The sequence below is a fragment of the Varanus komodoensis genome, unplaced genomic scaffold, assembly GCF_004798865.1.
Source record: "Varanus komodoensis strain SLA01 unplaced genomic scaffold, ASM479886v1 scaffold14_1, whole genome shotgun sequence".
Lineage (NCBI taxonomy): Eukaryota > Metazoa > Chordata > Lepidosauria > Squamata > Varanidae > Varanus > Varanus komodoensis.
This window is the reverse complement of record NW_025335438.1, coordinates 17297648-17319693: the sequence shown is the minus strand read 5'-3', so window position 1 is coordinate 17319693 and position 22046 is coordinate 17297648. Positions and strand designations below refer to the sequence as shown.

At 40.2% G+C, this 22046-nt stretch overlaps 1 protein-coding gene across 1 annotated transcript in view; it reads left to right on the top strand.

The window, feature by feature from the left end:
- RP1 (RP1 axonemal microtubule associated) overlaps nucleotides 1-22046 on the top strand; it is a 211587-nt gene that overhangs the window by 180710 nt on the left and 8831 nt on the right. The window contains exons 45-53 of the mRNA XM_044424207.1: nucleotides 363-592; nucleotides 3750-3876; nucleotides 5552-5700; nucleotides 10660-10867; nucleotides 12852-12911; nucleotides 13507-13685; nucleotides 14220-14436; nucleotides 17395-17552; nucleotides 17695-17770. Coding sequence (XP_044280142.1) covers nucleotides 363-592; nucleotides 3750-3876; nucleotides 5552-5700; nucleotides 10660-10867; nucleotides 12852-12911; nucleotides 13507-13685; nucleotides 14220-14436; nucleotides 17395-17552; nucleotides 17695-17770 — 1404 coding nt within the window. The remainder of the gene's footprint in view (nucleotides 1-362; nucleotides 593-3749; nucleotides 3877-5551; nucleotides 5701-10659; nucleotides 10868-12851; nucleotides 12912-13506; nucleotides 13686-14219; nucleotides 14437-17394; nucleotides 17553-17694; nucleotides 17771-22046) is intronic.

Genomic DNA, 22046 nt, shown 5'->3' with positions numbered 1-22046 from the left:
ATACAGAAACTGAACCCTAAAACCAAATTTTGGAGTTTTGAAAGTATGATTCACATCTTTGAGATCTCTGTGTGTCCTCCTTATTCCTGTCTTGAAATCATTCCACTCTTTCTGGTCAACAGAAATACTCATGTCTTATTGTGACATTGCAAAATAATTCACAGATTTGGAATACTCTTGAAACAATCAGTAGCAACAAACAAGTGGTACGTTTTGTGTAATCGAAAGGTCAAGTGTCTTAAATGTCCAGCCTTTTGCCCATCAAGCTTCAAAATTATATGGCAATAATCAGGCATGCATTCTCTGCATTTCAGTTTTCTCTAAGAATTTCAAACAAACTTATATTTGTTATTGATTTCTAGGGATTTGGGATGTCACCATTGTACCTAGATGCATTTCTGTGAACCTAACATTAACTTTGACGGTTTGTGATGACAAAGGTTCATCTGCTTCAGTCTTAATTTCCAAAGGATCATTTAAGAGTGCTGAGGCTTATCATGCATCACTGCAACTAGATAAAAAGTTTAGTAAGATATACAAAGTTCGCTTGGAAGTTGAAGATACAGATGGAGAAACATGGTGTTGCCGTGAGGTAAAGCTCAATCATGTGTTTTGCATTGTTGCATGGAAAATTATTTACATGACCTGTAGTTCTGATTTCCAGTAGCAGCTTATAGTTGGGCTTAACAATTACATAACAGTCTTCACATAATATTCAGAATTTATAGATGTAGTGTTGAATCCAGACTTAGTAACATGTGGAGTAAGCTTATGGAAATAAATGGTACTTAAATCCCTGTTCCAAGTCATGACTTACTCAAGTCCCATTGATTGAATTTTTTTTTCTCAAAATATGACTAGATCTAGATCTGGCAGATTATATAATGATTTCCATGGTATACCCAAATTGATTGTTTTGTAACAAGAATTTGAAATAAATATATGAATAGGAAAGAGAGCATGTTATTTCTCCCAGATTCACTTCATGAAGTTGTTTTCATAAGGGTCAGGATAGATAAAAGGAAATACTCAGCAGAAATAAGTAATGTAGAGATTTCACTAGAATGGTAGCTGCCAGGTTAGAGGGGAAAAAAGAAATGCACAAAATCCTCATATGGGGGACATCATTCAATGGCTGTTAGTACTGGGATATCTTATTTAGAGGCACAATACTGAGAAATATATAAGGAGACCAGTCAGAAAGTGTAACTATTGCTTTCAAGTTCTGCTTGGAGCTTTTTGAAAAGTGCCCACCTGGACATTGCTTGAGGCAGAATTTTGAATCAGTTGAACCTTGGTCTGAAACAGGAAGGTCCTTCTTTTGTTCTTATATGTTTGAACAGAAAAGTCCTCATATATATATCTGGGTCAATTGTGCCAAGCTGCCATTGTAGACAGCATTTTCAGTACTACCTTTGTGCAGCAATTGTTCCTGGAAAGCGTGACTCTATAGCTACATAATTCCAAATTTGGTATTACATTCTGGTGCTGTAACCCCCACACACCTAACAAAGTGAAACAGTCAATGTCTTGAAAAAATATGTCCCATGTAAGCTGAAATCCAGGGGAAGATGCAGAAAGCCAAAGCAACAGTCTCTTCAAAGATGTTGAAGATGCTGAAGATGCCATGGGGCTGATCAATCACATCAAAATAGCTATGCCACAAAAAATGCACTGAAAGTTTGCTTACAAAATAAATATCAAAATGCTTCTGTATCATGGGTGGGGGGCGGGGAGGGGAATCTTTGGCATATTATAGTCTCCTCAGCTAGATTTGTTCCATTCCAAGGAGGAGGCAGAGGAACAGAGTCAGGCAGGTAACTGCAGTTTAAAGGTTGCCCGGTGAAGATTCTCAGAGTGTGAGAATCAACCTTCCTGGGAAAAGGAGTGTGACTTTTCAGAACTGGTGGGGAAGGAGATTCAGCAGGAGTTCCTTGACCTAGTCAGGAGAATACAGGGGAAATGGGCAGACCAATGAAGAAGTATCCAGCATTCCTGCCATCTGGCCCTCAAGCATCAGGAACCATCCCAAGGGTTGAGATAGAAGCTTTTCTGAAAGGGAGGGGAAGAAGGGAAGAATAGGATTCTATTTCTTACACGAGGAGATACTTCTCTTACATCTCAAAGAGAATGTGATGCTGATTTATATGGTTTTGTAACTTGTTAAGCTTTGCTAAAAGGCCTGTGCTTCTAAGTTTCAACTGCTAGAGTAGAAAATTTGCTAGAGTAAAAAAGAGGGAGGGAGAGACCTGCTCATGACAGGTATAGCTTTTAATTGATATGTATGCACAAGGAAGAAACCTTGCATTGTCTATGAAGAATACTCAGGTGCACAATTTGTCAGATATCTGGAAGTTCTGAAGCTGGGAAGTAGCCACCAAGAATGCCTATGTGATATGGCTCTAGATGCAAGAAGAACAGGACTCTTGTACTTATGGATCTGCTTTAGCCTACTGACCCATTCACTGTCTATTCCAGTAGTAGGCAACCTTTTTGAGCCTTGAACATATTTGACAATTTCAGAAACTGTCCTGGAAATCAACAGAAGGTGGGTGCTATGAGAGACAGAAGCACAAATATCATGTCCAAAAGATAGAATGCAGGTAAAGCTGGGATCTGAACCCCAACACAATAAGCAATGTCTCTGGACCCCCAGTATTTCAGCACCAGCAAAAATGTAATTCACAGCCGTTCCAGCTCTTGTTAAGAAAATGTATTGGTTAAAGGAGAGGAGGACAGGGAAAAGCTCCTTGGTGGTCACCAAGAAAGATATCTGGGGCTGCATTGCTGCCTCTCCCTAGTCTACTTCTCCCTAGCCTGCTCCCCACAAACTCAGGTACAGGCGTGTTCCAGCCCTGTCACCTAAGATCCTGGGGAACTAGGAAGCTGAACTTGAGGTTTTTGGCACCTCAAACATGTGCTCTATCACTGCTCTATGGCCCTCAGTGCTTTTTCCCCATGTAGAAGAGGAATTCTTGATGTGTGCAGCTTGTCTTAAAGCTACAACAGAGCTCTGTTTATCTAAAGTCTCGTCAAGTGCATTCAAGCTCTAAGGCAACAGAAGATACTGCCAAAGGTCCTTTGTCAAATGACCATAACACCTACAATGAGACATTTAAAAAAAAAACCCATCCTACAGATATGCATCATAGTCCCAGAGGACATGGACACACACACACACACACACACACACACACTTTAGTTCCACACACCTAGTAGGCTTTTCAATTTTCTTTAAAAAGAAAGGAAAAGAAATAACAGCTCTCCTGCTCCCTCCTCTGCTACTTGGAGGAGTTTCAAATTCAGTTTCTAATGTAACGCTCGAAGTGTATTTGTGTATAGGTCTTTTAGAAATATCCAAAATCCTGCTGGCCATTTCTGAGAGCAAGGTGTAATTATCTTCATGATCATTATGATGCACATTTTAAACTTTGTAAAGAAACAAGGCCAAATGGAGGATACCAGTATTAAAATGAAAAATGTAGGGATGTTTGGTTTTGTGTTTTTAAAAACAGAAACTTTTTTGTACTCTAGCTGGATAAAATAGCATATATTTCATATGTGTGTCATTTTTAATCTATTCTATTGCATTCATTTAGATATATTAATTCTAGACATGGTAGATAGAATCTCACCCTGAAATCTTTTGACACAGAGCATGCTAGACAAGAAGTAAATAATTTAAAAGAACAAAATAGATTGATCTTCAGACTAATGATGCCCATATCATTTTTCTACTTTATGTACAGGTCAAGCTTCAGAATAGAACAAGTAAAGAAATTCTAGAATTCCCATGCCTCCAGGATTTTTCAGAAGGTGAAGGATGCACAGTGGCTGAATTTCCCATTCTCACCGCTGGCAGCCAGTTTTTATCAGGTTCGTTACTTGTCAGAAATATCCATTCATTCATTCATTCATTCATTCATTCTCTAGGTGTATTTCCCCCCTTTTTCAACCAAAAATATCCCATAGAAGCTTCCATATGAACAATTAAAAACAGGACAGCCTGTGGCCACAGGCTTAAAATCTAAATGAGATGACATGAAGGGAAAGCAAGGGAAAGATTAAAATAAGTAAATTCAGTCAACAACACTCAGCTTCATAATAGATATTATAATGAGCAGCTGGAATATTCCCACTCAGAAGTTCTATCTGTTTATCAGATTTCTATCCTTCTTTTTTCTTTTAACAAATTTAAAGTGACTTACATTATTATCCTTCTCCTGCTCTCAATCTTTTCTTTACAACAACAACCCTATGAGGTAGGTTGAGCTGAGAGTCTGAGACCAGCCCAAAGACATCCAGTGGGCTCCATGGATGAGCAAAGACTAGAACCCAGATCTCCCAAGACTCAGTCCTGTGCTCTTAACCACTATACCACACAGTCTCCTAGCACTACCAATGAAAAGATATTATGCAGTGACAAACTCTCTTCTTTCTTAACATATGATTTGTTGAAGGAAAAAAGCTGTAGGAAACCATAGGAGGGTTACAAGTGGAAGACAATGATAGCTGGGGAGCTGGAGACATAAAATGGTATGAAAGATGGCAGGGCAATGACACTTCTGGAATGGGAAGGCAACCATTGCTCTGCATGGTCCTGGAGTACCCTGGCTTCCCATGCTTCTTTCTGCTGCATCCTGACTGAATGGCTGCTGCCAGGTGACAGATCAGTGCTAGCAAAGTCACAAGAGTTTGTTAGTTTTACTAGGAAGAGTTAGCTAATATTTACTAACTCTTATCCTAGCAGTTGTTTTCAGTGAACAACCAGCTAGGATAAGAGCACTGTGTAACTGCAAAACTGTATAAAGATTACATTTTGTGCTCCACAAACACAGATGATAATTCCTGAAAATATTACTGTTTGTGATGCTTTTTTCCTCACCAACAGGTGTTGAGCAAAGAAAGGGCTACAGAAAGACAGGCTTTTATATAATCCCTGCTCCCTGAGAAGGTTTAGTCATTCTGTAGAAGATGATATCAGGAAGTGTGCTTCTGCTAGGACTGCCTTCTGTATGGATTCCCTCATTTGCAGCCAGTAGTCCCTTTCTCTCACCTTCACTCATGCACTCATCCTCCAGCTGATTTCACACTGAGTATGGCCTGCTTCTTCCCACTTTTATGGGGTGGGAGGGCATGCTAAATGCCATCTTGACAAACCAACTCCTATGAAAAATGGCTGAAAAAGCTGGGTGTGTTTAGCCTGGGCAAGAGAAGATTAAGGCAGGACATGAACAAAGTCTTCAACCCTGCCACGCAGAGGATGGAGTAGACCCTGCTGTATTGCTGAGTGGAAGTTGCAGGGCAGCTGGGCTAGGCTAAATGTGAGGAGGAACTTCCCAATGGCAAGAGCTGTTCAGCAGCAGAGCAGACTGTTGTGAGTAGACAGCCATCTGTCAGGAGTGCAGTAATGTCACTGCAGCTTCTGCAGTGAAAGACTAGCTGACCTCCAAGGCTGCTTCTAGCTCTATGAATCTAAGAATGGAAATATTATGCTCATTAATTGTATGCATTTATGCATGAGATTTAGTGCCTCTTTCATTTTCTTCAGTTAAGCCTTACACTTTGTACATCTCTACGGGCTCATCCCCAAAGTCAGGAACAGATTCAGATGTGTATGTCACTTTGAAAGGATCGATAGGAGACACTGGCAGGAGGAAATTGCCTAGGAATGGGGAGGACAGTTTTGCCAAGGGGAAGGTAAGTTGTCAGGAGTGCCAGCTCACAACTTTATTAGTTTGCAATGTCTTACCTTCTAAAAACTGCATGTATAACAATAATGTTTGCTATGCACTTGTCTTAGCATGCCTTTGAAAAACAATGCATAAATGTGCTTTGAATGAAAATATGAACATCAAAAGTTCAGCTCTTTTAATTGCCTAATTCTATTGTTTTTAAATCAGTAATCATCCAAGTGATCAAAATCGCACCACACACTACTACACTGAATCTTCAGTACAGTTTTTCACAAATAAAATTGTGCTTTGCTGTGATTGTAGCAAGTAGTACAAACCTATGAATGTTTACTGAGGAGAAAGTAGCGCTGTATTCAGTGACCCTTATTCCAGGAAAATATGCTTAGGATTATGACCTAGATTCTTTAAAATGTAAATGCTATCAAATTATTTTGTAATAAATGATTCAATCACTGCTTATTTGATGCAAGTAATTGATTATGCTACTGACTATACTTTGGAAATAACTATATTCACCCAAACTTGCTATCAGCTTCTGGTATTCAGGTCAATCCTTCAAGTACTATACTTTGTAGTATGTAAACTTTTAGATTTAAAACATCTACAGTGGGCTCCCTAAGAAATATGCCATGATCGTATCTGATGCTATAGGTAATATTTATGAAGGCACACCTGCTCTTCACTACAGAAAGACATTCGACCACATATCCTCTCTATGAACTGTTCGATCTGCAGAAGATCAGCTGGACTTACTCAGATCGTTAGGAGAGTGGCTGCTCTCAGGGATTTTTATAATGGAAATATATTTGAGGCCATATAATGTTTGTGGAATATAAGACCTCACCCTGAGGTTGGACAAGGGAAGGATCTTTATTACCCATACGACATTGACAGTGGATTTACTTAGCACAGCCCCACTTCCAGCTTATCTGTTTCCTGAAAAATGCTGCTGCGGCCGGATTATCTAGCATAATGTATCCTAGGTCACCCGGACATCAGGGATTAAGCTATAGCCCCAGGTTATGAACCTCAAGGAAAGCATAGCCTTCAGTTTCTTCACACATATTCAGCTGATCTTTCATGAGTTTGGATCCTCCAGCCTATATCAAATGGAGAGATAAAACCAGGAATTATTAGCATAGTGACCACATTCCAGCCCACATCTATGAAGAACTTCATTCATCAGTTTTATACAGATGTTAAAGAAAACTCATGCAAGACCCCCCACCCCAGCCACTCCCAAAGAAAAAGGTCATGGGGCAGAGTGGGTGTCTCCTCTGGAATGTGTCATCCACAGCTGAGCCAATGTAGTGAAGTACAGTATTTTCCCCACCTCTGCCAAAATCTATCCATAATTCCCAAAAGAACAAATGGAGAAATTATACAAATAATGTTTTTCTTTGATGGCTCTTTAAAATAGCTGTGTAACAATTTAAATATCTTTTGTGCATATTATTGTAGCAGCTGGTACTGGCACAGTGGCTTCCTGTGAACAGCTCTTGCTCTTTATGGTTCCCACAGTGGCCTCTCTGTCCCCAAGAATGCCATGACACAGCCATCAGGAACACTGGCTGGAAATTATGGGAGTCCTACTCCAACACACCTGGATGGGCCAGTCTGAGGAAGTTTGCTATAACATAAGAACAGGTTGCCCAGCTTAAGCTACAAGTTGCAAGTCTATGAAGCCTTCTTTTTGCAAAACTGCATCTGTGCATCTACTCATTCAGTGACAATGCTGTGAATAATATTTCCTTATATTAAGTTCATAGCATTGTAATTCCAGTTTCCTTTAAACATTAAAACAAGGATGCTTTTATAATTAACAAAGAAATTAAGCTTAATTAAGTGACATATTAATAATGTTTCAGTTCTTTTTAAAAAAAATAAAAGTAAAAAGTTTTCCTATTTTTCCAGTTCTATCTACTGATATTGCATGTATAAGAAGTTAAAAGAAGGGCCCCTCAGAGAAAGAATGCATTGAAAATATAGCTTCAATGTCTAAAAGAGGAAGATTGGCAAGAACTAGCTATATGTGTGGTCCTATTGCAGCTATATCTATTCATAGATGTCCCAGTTTTGAATGTAAGGAAGCTACACTTTATGCCTCTTCCACCAGGATCCATCTCTGTAATTCTATTTTCAGAAATGAAACATCTACAAAAGAAAGAAAAGAATAATCAGGGCACAAACTGGGATTCATGAATCTCAGTTAACCAGAAAAAAGAAAAACCACCCTGAAGCCTGGTTAATCGCTTCCTCTAAATTCCAGTAAAAATATTTAAAATGGAATGTTGGGATTATAGTAAATGACTATGAATTGAGGCTGGTAGGAAAACATTTGACATTCAGGACTTCAAGAGGAGAGATACAGAATGTGTCTGGATTTACCATTTTAATTTCTGCTAGGAATATTTTTGCTAACTAGCCATCAACAACATCCAAGTCTGGACTGCTGAGGGTATGTGATGTTTATGTAGGGACTGTTTACTGAGAACCTGCTGCTTCTGTTATTCACTACTGCTGCAGTGAAAAAAAAAGAGAAAGCCTTCAGGTCTGACATTGATGAGTGCAGGATACAGTCAACTCAGGTTAAAAGATGTCAATTAGAATTCTCAGAACATGGGGTCTAGGGAACCACAGCCGTACATGAAGGTGACCTTCCATGCTCATGCACACACAGACGCACTATATGAAACTTGAAATATTTCTTATAGTGGATGGGAAAAGTATGAAAAGGTTTGCTATGGTTTTAAGTGGCATTTCAAAGGAATTTGCTTGCTTCCATGAGAGCAATAAAATGCCAATTTGGAACTTTGATCTTCTTTTTTCTCAGAGCTTCTCTTCATGATACTTTTATTACATGCTTGTAACTTCACTTACGGTAGCCTGTGGAGCTTAACAGGACATCATCATCTATAAGGGCCTCTACCATGCTCTCCGCTCAATTTCTTGCTTTTTTGGGTTGGGATAATGATCTATTATTTAGCTATCATGTTAAATCATATTAAAATAAGTTCTAGCTCATGTATTTCTGTAATTGTGCACCACCTTGTGGTTCCTTAAATGAACATACAGAAAGGCAAAGAAAGATAATTCCTGGAGGTAAAAACCCACCAATAAAGGATGTGTTCTTACTCCTGAAAAGAAAACAGGAGGAGGAATAGGAGGACGCAGCCTCTGCTACCACTGCCTTGTTGAAGCATCAGGTTAAATGCTTCATGTAGAGAAGCTCTCAGAGAAGGAACACTTTCCAGCATTATGTACTCATCACTGGAAGGGCAGTCATGTTGATTCGTTATAGCAGGTTTTTGTTCCCCGTGATTCTTTAATGATGCTCCACTGAATCTGTCACTCTCATGCTTAGTTCTGTCTTTGAAAGCAAGCCAAGCCAACAAGAAGTTCATGAACACTCCTGGAATGAAAGTTGTGGAACCAGCAACCTTTCTTCTGTGTTGTGTGCAGCAGCACAACCAAAGGCTGCTGCATATGACATGGAAGAGGGATGCCACTTCTGCAGCATTCATATGGGCCTGATTTCTGGCAGGCACCACATTAACACTGGGTGTGCTCTTCAGGAATCTGGATTCATGATCACAACAAAGGAGAGCGAAGTCCAGGGAGCTGCCTCCAGGAAATTCAAGAGATTGCCCACCACAAAAATGGATCCCTCACAAATCTCTTCCTATATTTCACCTGTGTCATTCATGTTGAAAAATTCAATGAGAATGTTATGAAGTATTATACAGCAAATTTCTCTTTCAGTGCAGAGGTTGTTTCAGTGTTGTACATAGGGTGGTCATGTATACATTGCAAAAAATCAGAAAATGGATCACTGAAAAATAAGACAGTAGAGGGCACAGTTCTGCATAAAATTTGAATAGGTGCAGATACAAGTTTAGAAATGATTAGTACAATATAAATAGAAACCCATCACATCCCACCCTAATAACAAGGAGAGTGACCTGTGTCTGCAGTCTGCCATCCTGGTGCTCACTGCTGATGGGCAACTTCAGGTCTCCTGCTCTCCCTTCTGACTGTTCTTTATCTTTATGTCAAACTTGGACTGACAACCCTTTAAATAAAGGACATTCCACTTTAAGTAGGACATAGCTAGCTTGTTAACAGCTTGAACAATAAATCAGTTTTGTGACTATATAGATTATCCAACCACCATCATAACCTGCTTATCTCAGACTTGTCCAATTAAACATAATGGGATTTACGCAGTGAATTGTGAATTCCACCAGGGTATTCAGAAGAAGCAGGTGTTTTGATATGTTGTCACTTGTGTAAGCCTGCATTTGCATATCAGGGAAATCATCCCTCAGTTCAGCTTTACCCATCAAAATTGTATTTGTGCATACAGCTAAATGTTATGGGTTGAACTCATCAGAACTCTGCAAAGTGGAGCCCTGTAGCAAGTTGGCAGAGAAGGCAAATCTGCTTTAGAGGCCTGGGTTGGGAAACCTTCTGGAACAACATGGGAGATGGTGTTGGAGGATGCAGAGGGAAGGAGAAATAGGCTAAAATCACCTCCTTTCTCTTCTGCCCATAGGAGTTTCCAGATCATGTAGCAAGAGCCACCAAACTCTCCACCAAATGGGAGAAGCCTTTCTGTTCACAGAGCAGCAGATCTGAATCCAACACAATGTGCCTTCTGCTTATAGGAGCTTCTTGTTATCTATTTTATGTGTGTGCCCATGCACACACACCCCAAAGGCAAAAACAGCTGCTATAGTATATATCAATTAATTTTGTTTGGAAGTCAATGTTGTATAACATTATTTTTCTCCTTGCAGAATTGGTGACTCTTAGGTATTCTCATTATTGCCTGTCAACATAAAATAAGAAGGAAAAATTAACCCTGTTCTGTCTTGTATTTAGATGTTTGACAGTTTTATATTATGATAGTCCAGTCAATTCTGTAATTAAAGTCTCTACATGGTCATTGTGATCCTTCCAGGTGGATGTTTTCCAAGTCAAAGCAGTAGATATTGGGACTCTGCATGAACTTCTTGTGGAAAAAGGAAAGGGTTCTGACTGGCACCTCGAAAAGATTATTGTGAAAGAGCCAAAGTTTCCAGGAAAAGAGACACTGTTTATTGCTCAGACATGGCTAAAAGACAAGACTGATAGGAAACAATACACCTCAGTAGCTCTGAATGTTACAGGTCAGAATTATTTGAGACATTGCTTATTTCCTGAGAATCTGTTCTAAAACTACAGAACACATAGCTTTTCCTATTTCTTATAAACCTTTTATATCAGAAGAGCATCATGCAGTTTACCACAGCAACAGCACAAGCCAGCATAGCAGTTAGCATAAAGAACATCAATAAACTGTTACCAAATGGAATAATGGTTAATGGGATCTGTTCCTGTCAGCAGTTGCTTGAAGCCTATCCTATTCTCAGCCATTGGCTAAGTTCCTGTAATAGTATAGAATGTATATAAACATTCCAGCTACTAAGGAGAAAGGTTCAGTATATTGAACATAGGTAAAATAGGCTTTGTAAGTGATAGGCAAAATTACTCCCCTTTATAGCTTATCTCAAGCTTCTTGAAGAACTTTTGAAAAAGTCAGTTATGCTAGATAGTGTTCTCCATGAAACCTGATTTGGTACACTTGGAAAAGGACCCTGCCTACCTCCTTTGCCTTGTCAGTGCAGACAAGGAAAGCTGGCTAGTAATGGCAAAGGCTTTGTAGACGTATCTTTACACATCCCTGCAGCAGTAATCTTACAGATGAGACCTTAAGTCAGTGCTCCCTGACACATAACACCATGCTAAATTTGATACATAAAATTTATTTCTTTATGTTTTACCCTGCATTTCTGCCAAAAAAGCACTCAAGACACCTGTTGTGAGCTGCGGTTCCTCTTTCAAACATTAAGAAGCCACAGAACTTTTTCTCTGCACAGTGTTCTTTATGAACCCCAAATCACCAGTCACCTGGGATGACTCTCTGAGCATGCACAGAGCAGTTTGTTGAACCCAATCTAGTAATCACCTTCTGGGACCCTCCTTATGAACATGTCTGGGCCCCATCCCTTTTGAGAGGGACAGACTGAAAGTATGCGTGCCTCCTTTCTACATGCTGATCATCTAATTGGACTGCTTACCTCTGTGATGCCTCATCATGGGGTCAAGAGCTACAATTGCTTGGTCTACATCTGAGAAACAGCCATGTTCATGGTCCCTCCCTGCCTGCTGTATATCTTGAATATTCTCAGGAACTGCCTGATGCATCTGGCCTTGGGATAAGCACATGCGCTTCTTTCCTCTCAGTGTCATGGCACACCCCATCCTCCCCAATTTCCCTTTGATGTGCTTCACATTCTTATTCTGATGAATTCCAGATAGCAGTCCTTGACAATGAGCGCCCAAAGCAGCCAACCACTATATTCCATGCCAGTCAACAGTCTGGCTGAAGCATTTGGGACCAACTGAATTTCTGAGCAGTTTTCAGATAGAAGGATTTATATGTTCTGCCTCATCTAAAAATCCCTTGAGCTAAGAAACTACACAACTATCTTGGATATCCCTTTGCTTTGCTTTTTGCTTTGCTTTGCATTGCTTAAAGAATGGGTCAGCCAAGTTTGGATCAAGCCTATGGGCTGATTTAACCCTTCCAATGCCAGTTCCTTGAAAATTGCCCCTCCTAAAATTTGCTGTTAGCTACAGGAAAGAGGATTGGTACAGTATCAATTCAATAACACTTATGGTAGGTGATTTAAGTTGGGAAATGGCATGTGTAGAAAGAGTTTTAACCTCCTTTTGCTTAGCTCTGCAGACTTAATCTCTCTCTCTCTCTCTCTCTCTCTCTCTCTCTCTCTCTCTCTCTCTCTCACACACACACACACACACACACACACACACGCACAAAATGTTGGGAAATATCCAAGGTATGAATATGGCTATGATTGATAATGTGAACTGTAGTGGGGCCCAGTGGGGCTGAATGGGTCCTTTCACACACGCAACATATTCTATTCATTTCCCCTAGGATTCTGTCCCAAAGTCTACAAGATTAAATATAAACACTTGATAATAAAATACAAAGTATGTTAGTATCCCATCTAGACATGCACAATAATCTAGATATCCCTTTACACACAAACACATAAATGTGATCTTCTATCTTCTTTTAATTAGAAATTCAAGAAAGGAAAATTGAAGTTGACTCACTGTTGCAGAGACAACAAATGAAATCAGGTAATGCTATATCACGGCAGTCAAACTGAATGTCAGTCTGACTGAATGGAAATTGTCTATCAAAACACTTTTCTTTTTATTTTTTATTATGGCAATGCTATCAATTAGGTTTAAATATATGTCTGATACAATTTAGTGTGAATAAGAGTTCATATTTTAAAGCTTAATATCTTCTACCACTAGTTAATTTAATCCAGGAGCAGCAAAACTCTATAAATCTGAGGGCCAAATTCAGTTATGCAGAAGCTTTCGGGCGGCTCCGTTCTAGTGTTTGGTGGGGAAAAGTTAAACAGAAGTGAGGCTAAACCTCCTATGCCTCCTCCCAGTATATTTTAGTTTAACTCTTATTACTATCAATAGTTAAGCCTTAGAAAAGGCATTTCAGCCTACAAAGAATGGGAAAATGATTGTGCACATACCAGGAAATCACAACTGATTAACAGTTAAGATGAAAGATACCATCGGGGCTTTCTGGGCACTGGTACAGGTAGACAGATGTGGCCCACAGACTTAAGTGTCAACATCCAGAATGTACACCAGAAAAAAACCTCTTTGGTTATATGTCCAATAATGCTCTTCTGTTTTATTTTTTCAGAAGGTTCATGGAAGATTTATTTCACAAAGTGTCGTGAAGATTCAGCAAAAGAATCTGAAAAGTCTTGGGAAAACATTTCTAAACTGATTATGGTGTTTTATGGAAAAAATGGCAAATCTGAACCAATTTCTTTGAAGAGCAAAGTAGCTGATCAAGCTGAGGACAATATAACATTTGATGTAAAATGATATATATTATTTGTCATCTTTGTGTTTCATCATGCATATACATTTTATAGGAATAACAGATAGACACAATCTAGTGGATGCTTAATTTAGCCTTCAGTTACTTCAGGGCTAGCTCTACCATTAGCCAGAATTATGTGAATGCCTCATGTTGCAGATGCTGGGGAGTAGGACAACAATGATATCTTTCTTCTGAACCCGTTAAGCTAGTCTGCAACCTGCATCCCCTAAGCCAGACTGCTGTCTCAAGTAAGATTCCACTACTAATCTGGTCTGTGTCTGTATGTGGAGTGGAAGTGACACTCCCTTGTCCTTTACCTCAAGCCATAACTTTATTTGGCAGGCCCTGAGTTCTTCAATATCTCATGAAAACAGGGACTTGTCAGTGAGATTTCCAGAGCTTTATTGGCCATTTGTGCTCCCTCTGACATCAGAAGGAATTCTAGAAAGCTTTAAAATACCATTTCACTATACTTTTCAAAGCCTGTTGAATCACTGTAAAGATCAATGATGTTTGCTTCCTTCTAGGTGCATTTCCCATCTGATCTGGGAATGCTGTATAAAGTGAATCTTGGGGTTCATCACTTGGGAGAAAGCATATTCCAGTTGTTTCATCACTGTAAAATGCAGAACACAGTAACCCTGGATACCTTTAGTTTGTCTATAAATAAAACGCTTCCTCTTCTTAATGGAGACCGATGGATCGAGTTCCCTGTTGAGTGGCCATTAAGGGAAGCACTTTCAGGTAGGTATAAACTATTGTTAGCTTATAGACTTTATCTGATATTGCAGTTCAAATCCTAACCAAGACAGATTGTTTTTGATTAAGCATTTCATACAATGATATGGTTTTAGTACACATGGCTTTAATAGATATGTATTATAAAATGTTACTGTTTTGAATTACTGTAGCATAACTACATCCTCAGTCTGTGTGTGTTCATGTGCATACACGAGGAAGAAAGAAGGCTAGTGTGTTTATGTTTCAAGCACAAGCTTTAACTGGTTTAATTACTGAGTAAATGTTAAAGAAATGCTTTAATTAATGAGGCTGAGAATTAACAGTCTGTTTATTTCCTGAAGTTGCTCTGGTTCCTGTGTGTTACTGTAAAAAGAAGTAGTTGTGCCTTTAGCAGTTGGCGTAGTACTTTTCCTGAGAATAGGAATGGGACTTGTCTTCAACATTTTGCTGACCCTTCATTCCAAGCCTGTATGTAAGAACGTTAACTGAATATCCAGAAGCAGAAGGGAATCCTGAAAATAACAGGATTACCATAGCTAGGTATTGCATGAAATAATGATGGGCACTGAGACTCATCTATAGTGATGAGACGAGGGAAGTAATATCCAAGCAGTTTCAATGAATAGGGGGTTTTGTATAATAGGTCATATATCACCTTACACTTTATTCATTATATCAAAAATGTACTTATGTTGATGGTATGGCAATATGCAAATTGAAGCACCTAATTCATTGAGCAACTAAAAAGCAATGTTTAATCAACTTTGTGCAGGTAGATAACTGCAATAAAAACCATGTGAAGGACGTTTTATCTTAACATTAAATGGGTCGTGCCTATCCTATGTACTACGCAAATTTTCTTTTCTTCCCAGTTGGTTTTACAATTATTTATGATGCCCTATCCATAATGGGCTATACTGTGTATCCAAGAATGCACTCAATTCCACTGTTAGAGTGCAGATTTACAGATCTGTATGTGATAGTATATAAGAAACCAGATTAGAGAATGAACTGAATCTGAATTGCATTCCAGAAATTTGGGGATATTTATAATCAATGCTGGAAAATTCCTTATTTTAATCATGAATATTAGTAGCCTTACCTAGTTTATTCAAAGTACTAGGTTTAACTTAATTCAATTTAATTGAAGTTAGAGGGGCCATATAGACTTAAAATCTCTGTAAATGATTGGTTTATGAATTTGACTGCCCAGTACTCCCACAATATAACTGAGTTCCAACATTGTAAACCAATCACCCATCTACTATTCAGTTCTTTCACACAATAAAATCATGTTCAGATGTTGGTAAAGAGTTGTCTTCTCAAGAAATCCTTAGTGTATTATTACTAACATTACAAACCAATTTGGCTGAGAGGAAACAGTAGCACAAATTGATTACAATGAAGGTCTTTTCTCAAGGCAAATGTGACATTGAGTGATGAATGGAAGGATTCCCCTGACTTAGTGCATGTGGTGAAGTATTAATGTGATGGTTTCATTGTGCTCAGATTGAGCTTTTTCCGTATGTGATCAGATCCAGATCTTGAACTCGTACTGTCAGACTTTCCCTGCGACTACAGATACTTCTAGACTGTATTGCTAGTAGCGCAGTGGAACTGAAATTAATAGCAATAAATATGGATCTGGGAATGTTGATGTTGCACATTCTGTTTATCATGAACCTATTGTCACTTCACATTTAGTTAGCCCACATCTCCCAGAGATCTGGAGAAGTGAGCCACCCCTAATACTGCCTTTAAATGGAAGAGACTTGGAGCCAATAAAGTGGAAAGGAGAAAGGCTAGTTCCCATTCACTTTATGCCCCTGAAGCAACCTCTTACACAGTTCCATAAGCTCCCCAGTGCATTGGAGCAGATTTAGGAGAGTACAGGAGGTGGCATGTGAAAAGGAAATCAACAAAAACTGTCTGATCATGTTCTTGATGGGTAGTACTCAATAAGCAGAATTCTGTTTGCAGGAACTCTGTATCTAACCCGATATGTCAGAATAAATTCCTACCCCCCACCCCAAAGTACAAATGTCATCATGGACTCTTGGACTGAATAGCGTATCTAAGTATGCTGACATTATGTTTCATGGTTTAACTTTGTATCTCAAGATCAGACAGTACAAACAAGTACAGTTCATCATGCTTATTTGTTTATCAACACTTTCCCACTATGATAAATGAAACAAATCACAATGCTGACTCAGGCTGTATCCACATGAACTAAAATAAACCAAATTAGATATTTAGATAGGAGTTGTTTAGAAGGATGTTTCTTCAGTGCTGTTATATACTATATGGGTTGTTTAAGAATGGCATTACTACTTAGATTCACACAAATCATTTATTTTAGCTGGAGACGGAAAAGAAAGTAACTTATTTCCAATTTGAACCAAATTAATTCACACATTCTAAACTGATATGTGAACTAGAACATGACTGTCATTCACTTTTCACACTTTTAATTCTGTGATTCGGTTATGTGATGAAAAATGCATACAAAACTGTGTACATATAAGTGCATGAAAGTTACAACTTTTAACTGATGTGGAAACAGCAAATGGAACAAATGTGTATTTGAATAGATGCAAGTGTCATAGAAAGTGAAAAACATAGGTTTGCTCATTCCACATGTTAGCCCAAAGGCCTCTTTTACAGGGATGTCTCCTGCCATGCTTTTCTCAATGGCAGATAAAGAAAGAGCGAGGGTGACATACCTTTGGGAATATAGAAACAACCAGTTAAAATGTGTTTGATTCCACTAAGTTAAGTTCTTTGTGGTCTCTGTGCATCATATTTATTGGCTTTGTGCCTGCGTGGAGCCTGTTGTCAGGAAGTCTCTTCAGCTAAGACTAACATGTAGCAAATAGAAGGAATCATTTTAAAGCAACACATTATGGAATGATTAGGCAAGCTGTTCTATCAGATTTTATCTTCCCTTTTATTTTACAGTGGTTACATATGATGTAAAAGTATTTTGCAATGAACCTTTGAGCAACATAAACTTGGTTCATTTGTCTCTGTGCGTATATGGAACCAATGGAGACACTGAAGACAGAGTACTTTTACTGTCATTACCTTCTACAACTCAGCAAGATGATGCGGTAAATGTTTATCTTGCAGTCATTGGGGGCAGCAGTGGGCAAGCGGCACTTTGCAGATGTTGTGCCATGCATTTACAAACCTAAAACATCTTTAAAAATAGTATTTCATAAGTTACATCCTTATCTAAATACCACTGGATGTTTTCAGTCATTTACAGGTCAGATTGATGCTGTGGACCTGGGAGTGCTGCACAAAGTTACACTCCTCATTGGAAGCAAATCATGTAAGTTTCTTGCACAATTCAGACATGACTAAAGTAACATTTTCATATTTGTGCTTACACCAGACAATTAGACCCAGAGTCTGTGCAGAATCAAACACCTGTCTTCCATTAAATGGTTAAGGTTTTATACCATTCTATTAAACATAAGTATTGAAGGTCAGCCCTATTGACATCCGTGGTACTTACTTCACTACAGGCATGCTGAGGATCAGAATTGTAGTTTGGCAAGATAAAAGCGTAGCTTTTGCATAGCTGAACTGAGATTACAAATGCCAATCTGAACAATGCATTTCTATATGTTTATGTCATGGATAATTACACTGAACCACTCCACCCTGCACTTAATAGTGGACAGCATGTACAGTAATCCTAATGTTACTTGAAAGATTTGAGCTGCTAGTCTGCTCACCAAAGCAGAGCAGTCTTGTAACATCTCAGACTAGTTATTCATCCAGCCCAGTATTACATCTTGGCAGTGGTCTCAGGCAGAAGCTTTTCACATCCCTTCTGCCTGATGTTAGCTTAACTGGAGGTGCTAGTGACTGAACCCAGTCACTTCTTTATGCAAACCATGCACTCTCCTAGGAGCTTGGGTCACTCTCCTCCCAGGCACATGTCTCGCAATAATTTTGTGCCCCAATTGTGATCCTCAAATACAGTTCCCCAAAAACTACAGCTATGACTCAGGATATCCTTATCACTCATAACAATCCTGCATTCTGAAGGTGATCCCTTTCTGCAGGAACCTACCAAAACTTACTCTCTGGAGCTCAAATGGGCACCATTGAATTGCACAGCTTCGCAACAGCACATTAACACTTATAAGGGGGGTCTCCACTGTGGTGCTCAAGGGCACCAAGGTGTCGGTAGACACTCCTTTTCTTACACAGGTTTTCCCATCCCAGTTGTGATTTTTGTAGAGCTTCTTAAGATCTTGTTTAATTGAAAATAATAAGTAGGATGAAGTATGCTGCAAAATGAAGTGCTGCCCTCTATCACTATCCTTATTTGGTTTAAAATACAGTGCTTTAGTGGTTTAGGGTTAAGACTCCACATCTGACTTGGAAAATTACTTCTCTTTACCATCACTAGTTTGCTTCCTGGGAAATACGTGTTTTGTGAGTGACCCTGATCACCACTGCAGTCACTTTATGAATCACCTACCTTATGGCAGCTGTTATGCAAAAGTATCAATGACACTTTAATAAAATTGCAAATATAGCCACCAGTCTAGAAACCCTAATTTGTATACTTATATAACACAATCTGCATAAGGTGATAATGGCTGGATCAAGTTGTAAGTGTAAAGAAGGCTATTTTCCATATGCTATTGTAAGTGACCATATCAAGTCCCACTGTACAAAATGGTATGTAGATTGTGTCTCAGCTGCTGAGAAAACAGAGTTTTTCTCCCTAACTGAGGAGCTAAACACCCACTCTGTTCTGTCCAGTGTACAGCTGATAAACTGACAACTGCAATAAGTAGGTGGCTCCCTGTCTCAAATACATGGGATCCTGCTTCCAAATAATTATCTCTGCCTACAAAGTGTGCAATTTATTTATTTATTTATTTATTTAAACATTTTTATGCCGCCCCATTCGCCAAAGCCTCAGGGCGGCTTACAACATTAAGTTTAAAGAATAATTATAACATTAAATTAAAAAATACAAACATTAAGTTAAAATGCAAAAATACCAATATAAAATAAGCCGCCCTGGCCAGATAAAATCCAATAATATTAACAATTAAAATGCCACTTAAATAAAAAAGTCTTTGCCTGGCGCCAAAAAACAAATAACGATGGCGCCAGGCGGAACTCTCTGGGGAGCACATTCCATAACTTAGGCGCCACCGCAGAGAAAGCCCTCCTCCGAGTACCCACCCTCCTAATTTCTTTCACGGAGGGTTCCCGGAGAAGGGCCTCTCCTGCAGATCTCAGGGGGCGGCCGGGCATATATGGATGTAAACGCTCCTTCAGGTAACCAGGACCCAAGCCGTTTAGGGCTTTATAGGTCATCACCAACACCTTGAATTGGGCCCGGACTTCAATGGGAAGCCAGTGAAGCTGACGGAGAACTGGAGTCATGTGAACATAACGCCCAGTCCCCGTCAGCAGCCTGGCAGCTCTATTTTGAACCAATTGAAGTATCCGGACCGTCTTCAAGGGTAGCCCCACGTAGAGCGCGTTACAGAAGTCAAGACGGAAAGTCACCAGCGCATGTGTCACTGTCGCGAGGCAGTCGTACTCCAGGTAGGGGAGCAGCTGATGAATCAGCCAAAGTTGAAGGAAAGTGCTCCTCGCCACCGCTGTCACCTGAGCTTCCAGTTAAAGCTCCAGGTCAAGGAGCACTCCCAAGCTGCGGACCTTGTCCCTAAGAGGGAGTGCAACCTCGTTCAGGACTAGGTTCGATTCACCCTCTCCAAAGCCTGATCCACCAACCAACAGGACCTCCGTCTTGTCTGGATTGAGCTTCAGTTTATTGGCCCTCATCCAGCCCATTACCTCGGCCAGGCACCGGTTCAGCTCAGCCACTGCCTCACCTGGATTGGTGGAAAACGAGAGGTAGAGCTGGGTATCATCAGCGTACTGATGATTCCACAGCCCACACCTCCTGATGACCTCTCCCAGCGGTTTCATGTAGGTGGCGGGACAACTCCAAGCACTCTTGGATGAAATTGATTATCTGGATCCTTTTCAGTCCGGCTTCAGACTCGGGTACAGTACTGAATCTGCCTTGGTCACCCTGTATGATGACCTGTGCAGGGAGAGAGACAGGGGGAGTGCGTCCCTGTTGGTTCTTCTGGACCTCTCGGTGGCTTTCGATACCATCGACCATGGTATCCTTCTGGATAGGCTAGCGGGATTGGGGGTTGGAGGCACTGCTTTGCAATGGTTCCGCTCCTATCTCAACGGTCGATTCCAGAACGTAGTGCTGGGGGACCATGTCTCTGCGTCATGGCAGCTATGCCATGGAGTACCACAGGGCTCCATTCTATCCCCTCTGCTATTTAACATCTATATGAAACTGCTGGGAGAGGTCATCAGGAGGTGTGGGCTGCGGAATCATCAATACGCTGATGATACCCAGCTCTACCTCTCGTTTTCCACTAATCCAGGTGAGGCAGTGGCTGAGCTGAACCGGTGCTTGGCCAAGGTAATGGAATGGATGAGGGCCAATAAACTGAAACTCAACCCAGACAAGACGGAGGTCCTGTTGGTTAGCGGATCAGGCTTCGGAGAGGGTGGATTTGATCTGGTCCTGAATGGTGCAACACTCCCTCTTAGGGATAAGGTCCGCAGCTTAGGAGTACTCCTCGACCCAGAGCTTTCTTTGGAAGCTCAGGTGACAGTGGTGGCGAGGAGCACCTTCCTTCAGCTTCAGCTGATTAATCAGCTGCACCCCTACCTGGAGTTCGACTGCCTGGCGATGGTGACACACGGGCTGGTGACTTCCCGCCTAGACTTCTGTAACGCGTTTTACGTGGGGCTTCCCTTGAAGATGGTCCGAACACTTCAATTGGTGCAAAATAGAGCTGCCAGGTTGCTGATGGGGACGGGGCGTTATGCGCACATGACTCCAGTCCTCCGTCAGCTTCATTGGCTGCCCATTGAAGTCCGGGCCCAATTCAAGGTGTTATGACCTATAAAGCCCTAAACGGCTTGGGTCCTGGCTACCTGAACGAGCGCTTACGTCCGTATATGCCCGACCGCCCTTTGAGATCTGCGGGAGAGTCCCTTCTCCGGGAACCCTCCATGAAAGAAATTAGGAGAGTAAGTACTCGGAGGAGGGCTTTCTCTGCGGTGGCGCTCAACCTATGGAATTCACTCCCCAAAGATGTCCACCTGGCACCGTCGTTACTGGTTTTTCGGCGCCAGGTAAAGACCTTTTTATTTAAACATCATTTTAATTGTTAAAATATATGACCTGGCCAGGGCAACTTCTTCTTCCTTCTCTTTTCTCCTCCTATATTATTTATTTACTTATTTTATACTGATAATTTTAATTTTATATTATTATGTTTGTAACTCAATGTATTTTTTGTATTTTTGTATTTAATGGTAATTTATTATGTTCTATTGTATTTCAATGTATTTTATTGTGTTGTAAGCCTTCCGAGGCTTCGACAAGGGGCGGCATAGAAATGTAATAATAATGATAATGATAATGATAATAATAATGTTGAACAGCAAAGGGGATAAAATGGACCCCTGCGGTACTCCATGGCATAGCTGCCATGGTGCAGAGCCATAGTCCCCCAGCACCACCTTCTGGA